At 43.9% G+C, this 13,247-nt stretch overlaps 1 protein-coding gene across 6 annotated transcripts in view; it reads left to right on the top strand.

The window, feature by feature from the left end:
- GFI1 (growth factor independent 1 transcriptional repressor) overlaps nt 1–10,347 on the top strand; it is a 42,566-nt gene extending 32,219 nt beyond the window's left edge. For all 6 annotated transcript variants that reach the window (XM_053249326.1, XM_053249323.1, XM_053249322.1 and 3 more), the window contains 2 exons: nt 2,236–2,401; nt 8,103–10,347. In XM_053249326.1, the coding sequence (XP_053105301.1) occupies nt 2,236–2,401; nt 8,103–8,281 (345 nt within the window). In that variant the 3' untranslated portion in view covers nt 8,282–10,347. The remainder of the gene's footprint in view (nt 1–2,235; nt 2,402–8,102) is intronic.
- Nucleotides 10,348–13,247: the final 2,900 nt, after the last annotated feature.

Raw genomic sequence — 13,247 nt, 5'->3', positions numbered from 1 at the left:
CACTGTTGGGGCTTAATCCTGGGCAATCCTTAATTCTGAGCCCACCACTCCGTTGTAATTGAAGTGGAAGGAGCTCTTCTAAAGGGCTGATATCATATTAATGATATTTCATGTTACAGCCCCGCATGAGGAGGCTCCAAAACCCCTTTCCATTGTAGGGCTAGTGTCACCAACCCTCCAGAAGTATCCAGGAATCAGCATCAGTCTTTAGAAGATTGAAAGCAATCCTGGAGATTGTGATGGCTTGTGTATTGTTGGGCAGGGGGTGGGGTACAACCAAGGGAAACAATTCTTCAGGAAGAGCTTTAGTCAGTGTTGGGAACCTTAGTCAGAGCTCCACATAAGGGCTGCAACATGTGTGCAACTCTTACAGTCCAATCACAAGGAACATCTTCATGTGTATTATATGCCTCTGGCTACCACTGGCATTGGTGTGGAGAGTGTCCATGCGATCAAGTCAATTAGTGATCCTATAAGAGACTTGCTAATTGGCTTTTGTGGGCCTCAGCACAGAAGCAATTCTTACATTTAATTCTTAGCTATCTATTCAGCAGTCGACACATTTGATATAGGAATTATACACTCCAGAAGGGAGTTTATAATGCAGGAGCAAGGATATTTCTCAGAGGCGACCTCAGTGATGACAAACTACAATCCACTGTAAAATTAATCAAACTTTCTTCAAGGTGCCAAGGTTGTAAATAAAGTGGGATTACTTCTTTCCACAGAGTAACTACAGGTATCCATGTGTTTGGTGTTCAGGATTAGCTCCAGGTTTTAGAGAGCCCTTGGTCTCCCCTAAGGCCAGTGGTGGGGCTGAGCTTGGTGGATGGGATGGCAGAGAAGAGATGATGACGGAGAGAAAAGGCAACTTCAGAGCAACTCTCGTGGCTAAGAGGCTCTGCCACCACTATGCAAGCGCTATGGACAGTGGTTGCAGTGGGCCATCTTGCAGGAATGTCCACGAAATGCGTTATGGATGCTGAATCGCAGGACACCCCTTTAACACGGAGGGATTACACATCCCCTTTAACTCAGAGGAGAGCAGGTCCATACCTGGTCCTCTGCTACTTGCTTCCACTATCCTTAATCGTGGTGCCCCCGCCCAGCTATTATCATGGGTCAGCAGCGCTGTCTCCCAGCTGCCCCTGCGCCATGCCGGCATGCACTTGGCCTCCGCACAGTGATTAAGGAAGTGGCAGCGAGCGGCGGAGGGGCAGGTATGGACCTGCTCTCCTCCATGTTAAAGGGGATATATAATTTCTCCATGTAAAAGGGATGTGCTACAATTCAGCATCTGAATCGCATTTTGTGCACACCACTCCTCATTAGTCAGGACGACCGCCATTGCATTCAGAGGCAATATACTTCTGTACACGTAGATGTGGACAAACAGCAGTAGAGAGCCATTGACATTATGGTTTGTTTATGGACTTCCAGAAGCACCTGGATGCCCACTGCTAGAGAAAGAGAGCTGGGCGGGACTGACTTTGTTCTGAGTCAGTAAACTCATTTTGAGGCATCAGATATGCCCCTGAGGAAGAACTGTCCAACCTGAAAATCACTGGACTCTAACACTTTTCTTGGATTAATACATCCTCTGTATAATTGTCATAGTCTTTCTTTGCATCAGGTTTTGGTAGGGGCAGCATTTGCCTCTTTATGACTATAGATGACAATTCTATTTCCTGCACTGCTATTAAAATCATAAGAATGTGTGGTCCTGCATAGTTTATGGTCACTCTGTGTCCTTCAGGGAGTTGTTTGGGCACTAAATGGGCAGAGTGCTCCTGTGAAATGAGAAAGAGGAGTAGGCAAGAAGAATTTTATCTGCTGGCTGACTAATCCTATCTAGTTTGGTCAACTTTATGGGTTCAAGTCATTACAAATGTACTTTTGTAGGGATTGTTGGCATTATGAATAAGCATTGTGAATACTGTATTCTGAATGGTGTTTAGACCACAGTTCACCAGGCCTTGGCTCCATTCTCTTTTCAAAGGTTCTTCTGGACATGGCCAGACTTTCTTGATCATGTATCACATCAAAAAGGTTTTAGTCTGCCAGGCTGTTCTGTGAGATTGCCCTCTTCCTGTCTGGAAGCTGAGATAAGGGTATCTCTGTAATGTCAGCTGTTGGCTTTTGATGTGTTGTGGGCCCTCTGCTGTGGAGGACACTTAGGAGGACTCTGGCTATGTAATATATGCATCGACATAAAACACAGTTTTATTTCCATAGGAGCGCAGCTTTGACTGTAAGATCTGTGGTAAGAGCTTCAAGAGATCCTCCACCTTGTCCACCCACCTCCTTATCCACTCAGATACCCGGCCTTATCCATGCCAGTACTGCGGGAAGAGGTTTCACCAGAAATCCGACATGAAGAAGCACACTTTCATCCATACAGGTGAGCCCTCTGCATTCTTCTCAGCACCCAAGTATTTTAGATTAATTCCCTTCTCCAGTTGTTGGGATAGGTGGGCATTGACGCGCCTTGGCCTGTGCCTTATTCCTGAGGGATGAACTCCAGTCCTGATAGAATGAGAGGATATGCTTGGGAAGGAAGCAGGGTGGACTTCATGACAAAGTCATCAGTCATATTTGTATTATAAAGCACAACTGCTTAGTTTTAGAAAGGCACAGTGCTTCAGGGGGGAAATCCTATGCCTGAAGGTGAGAGAAAAAGGGTACATACAAAATTGGTGCTGTTTATTCCTGTGCAGGCCTCTCTGTACTTACAGCAGAATGAAGTGTTAGAACCCTGAGGTGGTAGAGTGGGCTGTACCATTTTTGCCCTGCTCTGCTAGTTTTGTTGTAAGTTATGAAATCTCCCTGCCAGGCAAACTCTGCCTGGCTGGGTCCTGACAAAGAGGCAAGAAGGGTCCCTGATGCAGTCACGCGGTCCAAGGAGGCTACGATATCAAGCCACACATTTACATGGGCCTTAGTCTCATTTCTTTCTTCTATTCTTCCCTCAGAGCACTTCCCCCAGTTGGACTCCCCGTTCTGGATGAAATGAGTCAAAGTAGCAGGTGGAGGGAGGGTTGAGCCTTGTCACTTTCCCCTTTGAAGGCCACACTCCTCGTTTTACACATGAGTGGGGGCAGACCTGTAACTAAAGTCTGTGTCTGCCATGGTCACGTGTCGTCTGGGCATGATGATCAGGCTCAGAATTAAACTCTACTTCTTAACTCTACAGACAGGACAAAAACTTGACCTGTGAGGGTCCATACAATAGCATTTCCCTTAAGGATGAATATACAAAATTGTCATATACTGAGTCAGACCATAGGTCTATCTTGCTCAGTACTGTTTACGTTGGCTGCCACCAACTCTCAAGGGTTTCAGGCAGGGGTCTTTTCCTGGAGATGCCAGGTCTGGGAACCTGGATCTTCTGCATGCCAAGCATGTGCTCTGCCATTATGGCCCCTCCTCTGTTTTGGCATTACATCCCAAGCATGACAGGGATGTAAAGACGAATGATTTTTACTGGGCAATCCTATTGTCCCATTTTGGCCTGTACATTGGAGAGGATACATTGGCATATCTGTCTGCAATGCAATTACAGAGAAGGTGTATGTCCAAGATACACCATCATTAGAGGTTTATATCAAAACCTAAAGCCCCCTCCCTCAGCCAGTATGCCTGGAGCATAAGATTGAGCCCTTAGACTTGATTTGCTTTTACCTACCTACCTACCTACCTAGTGGCTGACATCCTGACTATTAAAGCATGCATGTAAGTAGGATATGCAGTCACATAACAGCAACCCTTGTGCAACTCCCATTGAACTCCTCCACTAGTGCTGTTGCAAAAGAAGGCTAAGTGTCCAAAGTGTTCCCTGTGCTCTGGAAGCACTTAGAAAACACATTGCATGCTTGGCTTCTTGGGGAAAGAAGTTCTACAGCCTAGGTGCAACTACTGAAAAGGTCCTATCCCAGGTCCCACCAATTGGTGATGGGACCTAGAGCAGGAATCCTTCAGATCTGATTGTATGGGCAGGCTCATATGGGAGGAGGTAGTACTTCTAATCATTTGTTTATCTTACTATAACATATTTTAATTTAATTTGTTTATTTTGGGCTGGTTCAGATGAACACCTCCTCTACATGAGAGGAAGATGGGACACACTGAGAACATGTCTGCCCAGACATCACTAAAGGGCATGCTCATCACTAAAGGATACAATCTTGGCATGCTCTTTAATTGTGTGTGAGGGGTCTTCATCCTAATCGCCCCTCTACATGCGTTACAAAAAAGGGTTTTGCAGCACATGAAGAGGGGTACTCAGATCACACATGTAGAGGGGTGCTGAGATCACACTGGCATATGCCTTAGTGATGTCTAGACGGGTGGATTCTTGCTCCAGCCCCATCCTCCTCACGTGTAGAGGAGGGTGTTCATAGGGATGTGCACGAATCATGAATTGTGCACTGATTAAAAGGGTTAAGTCGGGAACTGCCCTGCTGCTGTGCAAGGGGTGCTGGTGAGTGCAACACCGCAGATTCGTGCTGCGGCAAGTGGCGGAGGAGTAGGTATGGACCTGTTCTCACTCTTAAAGGTTCCTGACGCAATCCTTCTAATCAATGCGTGATTCATGATTTGTACACATCCCTAGATGTTCGTCTGAATCAACTTTGTATTTAATTGTTATATTTTTATACCACCCAATCTGAATTAATAGTCCTGAGCACTTTACCACTCTTATATGGAAGAGAATATTTCACTCTTGTATATACCATTCTTCTATGGAAAGCTGAACGGCTTAAAAGTTTCCCCTGTCCAAGCACTAATTGGCTGCAGGCCCCCTTGGCTTCCATAATGCTTCAGCACTAAATGCTCTGAGACCATTTGATAGGCCCAAACTTCCTTTAATAGACAGCATCTGTCCCATAAGGGAAATCCTTACAATCCAATCAGTGTTGCTTTAATAGGATTCACCCTGTGTTTATTCACAAAGGCTTCCCTGTAAGATGCTTTGTGGCACTATTATATTCCTGTGGCCTTCCCAGGATCTCTCCAGCTCAGACTCTGTGGTTGGATAACTGCACTCTCTGCCCATCCCATGTTATTAGTTTACAACTGGAGCTGTAGCAATGGCCTCCTCCTCTAGAGTAAACACCAAGCTGGAGGCCGTAAGTTCCAATTCTCAGTCTAAATATTTGCTCAGAGGTTGTCTTTTGAGCTTCTACCTGGATTTTCCAATCAAATGAATCTAGGGCTGCATGCAGCAGCAGGAAAGGAAGCAGGATCTTAAGTGTTTGTGTCTACTGTGATGAATGCGGAAAATAAGGAAATGCAAATGAATAACTGAGGGAATGGTTAGGAGAAAAACAGCTGGAAGACACAGCAGATTTTATAGGGGCTTTTCTTTTTTACTGCGGGTGTCTTGCTGACCAGCAGCCTTTTGCTTTCACTGCAGTGATAGTAAAAACAGCAAAAATCATATGTATCCCAAATGAATGTTTGGTTCACAGCTATCACAGCTTTTCGGAAGGTCTTGTGACTTAACTATTTCCCCCAAGTGATGATGCTTCATAACAGCATCACATACTGTATAGCTCACCTGGTCATCAGCTTCACAGCGGTGAGCTGTATTTATTCTGAAATTATCTTATTTTTATCAAAATATGCATGTGTGTGTGTGTGTATGTATGAGTGTATGTCTATCTATCTATCTATCTATCTATCTATCTATCTATCTATCTATCTATCATAATAATAATAATAATAAAATATATTTATTCGATTTCTATACCGCCTTCCAAAAATGGTTCAGGGCGGTTTACACAGAGAAATAACAAACAAATAAGATGTAACCCTGTCCCCAAACGGCTCACAATCTCACAATCTAAAAAGAAACATAAGATAGATACCAGCAACAGTCACTGGAGGTACAGTGCTGGGGGTAGATAGGGCCAGTTACTCTCCCCCTGCTAAATAAAGAGAATCACCACATTAAAAGCCGCCTCTTTGCCAAGTTAGCAGGGGTTATCTATTTATCCAATAAACATATGCAAATTTTATGCAAAGTGGAGACCTTTTTGGGGGGGGGAAGTGTCCTCTGTTTGCACTTTTTTGGTGATGGATATCAACTTTTTAGCCTACTTTCCAGTAGGCTAATGAGTTCACCCGACATTGTGTGTGTGTGTATGTGTGTGTGTCCCCCCGTGTGCCCTTCCATATGCCCTTCCAATTATCAACTTTGCAATGCCTTGACGAATATGAACCAAATCAGGTACAGTTGTAGGGACACATAGAGACACCTCAACAGCATAGTTTGTGATGATGTCCTCCACCCCAATTCAAGATGGCAGACACGTAAACTTTTGAGGTGCAATTGGGCTAACTTGTGAACTGCCTAACTGATTTGAACCAAATTTGCTCCAGCTGTAGGGGCACATGCTGAAACCTCAGTGCCATAGTTTGTGATGATGTCAACCACCCTGATCCAAGATGGCGGACATGTGAATGTTTGAGGTGCAAGTCAGTTCATCAAAATGCTGGCTGGGCTGGGAGGAAAAGGCCCAGCCAGCCAATGTTTCAATGAAACACTGACAGGGGAGGATGGGCAGTGGCTATCCCCCACCCTGCTGTATCTGACTTCAGATGCAGGGGGTGTGGCTTGGGATTGGTGCATGTGCTTTGTGCACGTGATCAAACACCAGAAGGGGTGGGGGAGCTGCTGACAGGACTTCATCCACTGGCTGCAAGCGAGCTCCCTACTTATGCCCTTGCATAATTCATAACTGTAAGAAACCTTACTTAAAATAAAAACTTAGCTGAGTTACCTATCTGTTTTGGATGGAGAGAGAGAAGTCTGTGTGCTTACCTGACACAAAGCATGTTATACAAAGAATTCATTTATACATGACTCTCCCACATCCCTTCAGCTAGAAAGCTAAGATTAACCCTTTACTTTCTGGCTAGAAATAATCCAATTGACATTGTAATCCCAACACAGAAGACTGTGTGTACAGATTCTATATGTGAACAGACTATGTGAACAGACCCTACATTGTATGAGTGTTGGTTTCTTTATGTGATTGGGGGTCTTGCTTTTTATAGAGTTCCTGATCATGACAGAGCCTGCATTTAGGCTCTGCTCAAACAGTCTACTGTAGACCCTAATCCTACAATCAGGGTTAGGGTCTCCAGGGGTCCCCCTGCATGTGATCACTTACAATGGAATATTTGTTTGAAAAATGTTTATGATTCTATGAGAGTACCTATATTACAAACTGGTGTAACAGAAAAATATAGTTCTTTGAAGAGTGGGAGGCAGCTAGAGATCTCTAAAATAAAACACTTGGCACCCTGGCTGGTCTAGAATTCCTAGGACATTCTAAGTGAAGCCGTGCCAGTTATGCTTGTATAAAACACATACACATATATAGTATACATAGTATGCACATGCCTGATTGATTGATTGATTGACTGACTGAGGAATGTATATTGCAGCTTTCCCTAGGGGTACCCAAGTGGGCTATGACTCTCTGCTCAGTCCAAAGTGGAAGGTATACATCAGCATGTACTTGGAACTCCTGCAGAAGAGGACTTCCACTTCCACACTCACTTCAGTGAAGGGGGCCGCTCTTTGAGCATGTCTCTTTGTACATGCTAAAGTGAATTGTGAAGCTATTGTAGGGGAGTTTCTGAAACTCTGGGGTCTTGTGCGTAGAAGAAATTTCTGGATCCGGCATTTGACCTTAACTGGGTCCATTACACTTACTCACATTTCCCCCAGGATTTTATTCTTAGTATTTATCTGGATAGCCACCTAATGGCACAGTGGGGAAATACTTGACTAACAAGCAGAAGGTTTCTTGTTCAAATCCCCGCTGATACTATATGGGGCAGCAGCGATATAGGAAGATGCTGAAAGGCATCTTCTCAATGGTAGTCCCCTCCTGTAAATAAAACCACAGGGCTCTGTGGGCACTAGGAGTCGAAATCGACTTGGTGGCACACTTTACATTTATTTTTCTGGACAGAGTGACCCCCTGTTGGATGTTTGGGGAAAACAGTGCATCTCTTACTGGGTTTTTCAGGCTAGTTTGCTAGGGAAGCTAAATGATTTAACTGTGTATCCATCCTATCATCCTCAGGTGAAAAGCCCCACAAGTGCCAGGTGTGTGGCAAAGCTTTTAGCCAGAGCTCTAACCTCATCACCCATAGTCGGAAACACACTGGTTTCAAGCCCTTCGGCTGTGATCTGTGCGGTAAAGGCTTCCAGAGAAAGGTGGATTTGCGGAGACACCGGGAGACGCAACATGGTCTGAAATGAGAGCCTTGGGGACTTGGGAAACAACAAAAACACTATTTGAACAGACTTCTTCTTCTTCTTCCTGGTGGGCTGCCCTTCTCCTGTCCCTGCCTCTGTTCTGGTTCATCAGCCTGCTTCCTGCCATATCTTCACTAAACAGGAAGTCAAGGCAGACTGGCCAGCATCTTGCAGAACTCAACCAAAACAGGTCTTGGAATGAAAATAGAATGCCAAGGCTGAAGGAAGGTGGGGGTGAAGCCTCTTTTTCTCTGTGTCTCTTTCCCTAAAATTAAACACTGGAAAAATTATACGCACACCCCACCACCTTGAAGTTCCAAACACCCTATATGGATAAGCTACCTGGTGCCTGTGAACCAGGAAGTCCTTTCTTTTCATGAATTCCCCAGTTAGCCTTGGTTTTTTGAAAGTTAATTTTCTAGGAAACCTGAACTACATGAGTTTACATGGTAAACACACTGTGCAGCTTGACAAAGGAGAGAACAAGTATGCCTGCTTTTGTACAACATACCTATTAAAATAGGTTTTACTTAACTATTTCTATTTGGGAGCTCTAGGCCTCTTTTTCAGAGTGAAAAGATATAAAACATATGAGTTTTAAATCTGTTTCTGATTATGTATTCCCCTTCAATAATGTGGAGATGGTCAGGCATGAGTTCGAAACTTGTGAGTAACAGAGAGGTCAATCTTAAGAGTGTCTTTCAGATTCTTTCAGAGTGTTTGATTGTTCCTACATTACAAGATGTCTATCTATGGCAATTTGCCTTTCAAAAGTCAGGTTGGGAAATGTAACGAAAGCAATAGTCTGAATTTACTCACACAGGTTTTGTTTGCCAACTCCTAGCCTGAAGGGGGCTTTTTGGTCTTCCGTAGAGATGTGAAATGGAGGCACACAGCAGGTGATTCTCCTCTCACTGTAGTCATGCTGCAGTGATGAGAGAACTCATGAAGTGCCATAAGTGTGATGCAAAGCTAGCTTTCAGCCACAGTTGCAACCCCATCTGCCACCATGTCAAGCACCTTGGCTCCAAAGGTGTGTGGCAAGGAATTGTTAACTCTTTGGGAAGCAACGGGAAGCACAGGGACATCTGATAGGAGAGGTCAAGTGAGTTGAATGCTCTTAGCCTTTTTGAGCTGCATGCGGGGAACCTTCATCGTCTTCTCATAAATCTGTACTGCAATCGGCCTATTTCCAGCCAAATGCTCCCGGGTCCCAGACTCAGGACTGTGGTACTCTGTGAAGTATTTTTCTTTCACCTGAGGGAAAGAGATGGCTACTTCAGCCATACACCGTACAGACTGAATCCTGGTTTAAGCTTGGCTAGTATTGGCTGAAAAAAACTGGAGACCAGCTATTTCCCAATTCAACATTTTTATGCTGTTGCATTAACACTGTGTCCAAGATCATCCACATTTCCTCCAAATTTTTAGTCATAGTTGCACACTTCTGTCATGTATTCAATGGATAAAAGCCCCCTTCAAGCCAGGAACATGTGGCTTTGTGGAGAAGAAGGTGCTCCTCTATGGAGTCTTCCAGGAGTTTTCATCTGTAAGTCCTGATTGTCACACAGGTTTGTGTACACATATGGCCCTTACTTTGCAAATGTCAGGAAGGAAACAGCTTGTGAAGAACTCAGAAGGAAGCACCAAACATATAGCAAACTATATTGTAGTAGTGTAAACTAATATGGTATGCCCTTGAGGTGAAAAGGGCAGAGCTAAGGAGCATATACTGATTTTCCTTCCAAAATGCCATTAGCATTCTAAGACCAAAGAATGAAGAGGTGAGAAATAGCTGATGAGCTTCTGATACACTGGTTTGAATATTTGGGTTATTTACTCTGAATGGTCTTGTGCCTGGAAGAACCCAGGAGCTAGCAATGGTTTGTAATAATATGAATTTGCCTTAACTAATCTTGTGCATACCTCAGTGGGGGAGAAAAATACTGTTTTTACTTTATTGGTAGGATTGTAAATGCTTTTATTTAGATTTGACAGAGTGTCTTATGTTCGTTGTTGCATATTTATTGGAATAATGTTTTAAATTAATAAAGTACTGAGGATCTTCAGGAGCAGTATTTATTTCAACAGAAACTGCACACCAAAGCAGAGTTGTATTGCTAAAAAACACCTACATGGAAATAAGGTCCATTAGTAGAGCCACTTAATGGCACAGCGGGAAAGTAACTTGCCTAGGGAGCATGAATTTGCTGGTTCGAATCCCCACTGGTACGTTTCCCAGACTATGGGAAACACCTATATTGGGCAGCAGTGATATAGGAAAGTGCTGAAAGGCATCAGCTTAGGCTGAGCGGGAGATGGCAATGGTAAACCCCTCCTATATTCTACCAAAGAAAACCACATGGCTCTGTGGTCACCAGGAGTCGACACTGATTCGACAGCACAACAATGACACCCTCATTGAGGAGGTCATAGTGCATAGTATTCACTGCATGTGGATATGTACACACCCAGAGAGTACATGGTAGTATCACAACGGTGCATGGCACTCAACAGAATCAAGGCATGGCCTATCCAGTGATGGCCTTGACTGATGGCCTATCCAGTGGCATAGATTGGGCATGGGTGGCCCATGTTCTCACAGGCAGCCCTCCTGTGTCAGCAACAGGGTCTCTATCCCGGCGGCAGACTCCCGCAGCAGTGACAATGGTGGAGGCATGTCAGAGTGGCCTTCCCACCCCAATGATGGCAGAGACATTTGACTATTGCCCACACTCCAGCCAACTCTGACCCCAAAGCATCTAGGAATGAAGACTGTGTGCATGCTCTCATTCCCAGCCACTTTGGGACAGTCAAAACCCTGAGTGGCTGGGAAGCAGCAGTGAGCTTCAGGAGCACTGCACACCACCGGGGATAGGCAGTGCGGCATGTCATTATGGAGAGCTGGCTGGTGAGATGACCATTGTGGGAGGGGAGGTGAGAGATGGCCCTTGTGGCAGGGGGTTGTGGATTCTTGGGACCCATGCACCCTATTGTAGTTCTGCCCCTGTATCTGTCTCAATGGCTGTGCTGTCCTCAGCTGAGCTTATAAGTGTGTCTACGGTTTCATGCAAACTGATAAAAATTATGGCACAATCAGGGCCTCTGATAAAAACAGCAAGACAGAACACTTGGAGATCAAGCAAGCAAAAGCCAAATATAGTGGACTAAATTAACTAATATTGGAGGGTATTGGTTCAAATTAGCCAATATAGTGCCACATTAAGGCCAACTTCAATGTGTGTATTCATGCCATGCCATGCCATGCCAAAGCCACGTGTATTCATCAGCCTATGAAGCATACATGTGTCATGTGTCATGGTGAGAAGGTGAAGGCAGTTGCTCAACAAAACCCTCTGATCCCTCCCTTGTACAGGTGTCTTCAATGTAATCACCACCTTGACAGATGTTTAGCAAGGTGTACATGCTATAAAATGATGTGATTTTAGGGACTGTCTTGTTATCTCGGTTTTCATTTTCAGCAGAAGTAATTTCTATCTCCAGTCATTTCTTTAAGAAACAGCATGAATAATTCTGGCTCTATAACACAAATCACTGTATTAATCCATTTAAGCTGGAGACTGAGGGTTCACTGTATCCATTGATGGCATGATTCACTTTGTGAGAGGTCCTAGGTACAAGGTTGCTTCTTTCAGATATTGAATTAGAGTCCACAGTTTGCTCGGACTATGGGCAGTGAAGAGGCACCATGAGTGAAGTGCTAATCAATGTGACTTACTGAAAAGAAGGGCAATACAAGTTAGGCCATCGAGTTTATGTGTTTTCAAAAATAAAGTAGTACTCTGCGTTTTGTAAAATTAATTATTTTTAGTATTTGCACATTATGTAACAGGGTGGTTTTTAAAAATCCATTTATATTGAACGTTTAGATATTAAATATCAAAGCGGCTTACAAACACATGTATGAGAATACAACAGGTAAAGAGTATACAGTACAAACAAATTAAAAATAGCAGCAGTCTACAAATATATACCACTTCAAACAGCAGTATTAAAAGCCTTCTGGAATAAGAAAGTCTTCACAATCCATCAGAGACAGAGCAAAAGCAAGAAAGAATACTTAAAGAGCCTTTTCTCAACCACCACTATAACAATTCTACAAAGCTGGTCATAGTTATGTCCCATTTCTCCATGTTGAATTTTTGGTTAAGAATGCCCAACTCTAATCCAAATTAGCAGGCGTTAATGTTAACTGTTCTTTCCCACACATTCAGAAAAATTGCATGGTATGGGCTTCTTGGGACTATGACTCCTCAGAAAGTGGGGGAATTCCATGTCTGAATGCTCCCTGACTGTGGGAAACCTCTCTAAGGTTCTAAGACTAGCTTCTCCTCACATTCTAGTGTTCTAAGTGCAATGACTTTTTTTTAATATTAGGAAGTATTCAGTCATATGATCACCCACTGCATTCTGAAGTTATACAGTCCCAAGAGGGATGTGCCATACAGATCTTCTAGAATGGACCTAAAAAATATCTACACAGAGTTTTACCAGGTTTTTGAGATGTTCATTCAGCATATCTGAAACCCACAAACCACAGATGTCTCTGACTGAAACTGTGTGGCAAATCTATCCATAGTCTGCATGCATGGAAGATCATGGGTATTGTGGGCTTGGTATGCATAGTGGAGTAAAGAGACAGGAAAATGTCACCATTCCTGTTCAGTCAGTTTTTGTGTTCCTTCCTTGTACTGCTCCCTGCACTTCCTGCACGTGTTCTAAGACATCGAACCACATGGGCATGAAGCTCCATGTGGTCTGGCTTGGATACAACTAGTGGCCAAGGTAGGTCAGTGTATGGATGGCCACATATCACAACTTCATTGCTGCTGGGTCACCCACTGAGCTTTGAGGCTGAGCAGCTATTGTGAACCCAGACCTACCTGCTTTTGGTCTATCCAAGGCACCATACTGATTCATGGTAAGCTCTAGATGGGACAGTTGTCCG

Source organism: Hemicordylus capensis, chromosome 4, assembly GCF_027244095.1.
Source record: "Hemicordylus capensis ecotype Gifberg chromosome 4, rHemCap1.1.pri, whole genome shotgun sequence".
In the NCBI taxonomy this organism is placed as follows: Eukaryota; Metazoa; Chordata; class Lepidosauria; order Squamata; family Cordylidae; genus Hemicordylus; species Hemicordylus capensis.
The sequence above is the reverse complement of the archived record's forward strand: the minus strand, read 5'-3'. Positions and strand labels throughout refer to the sequence as shown.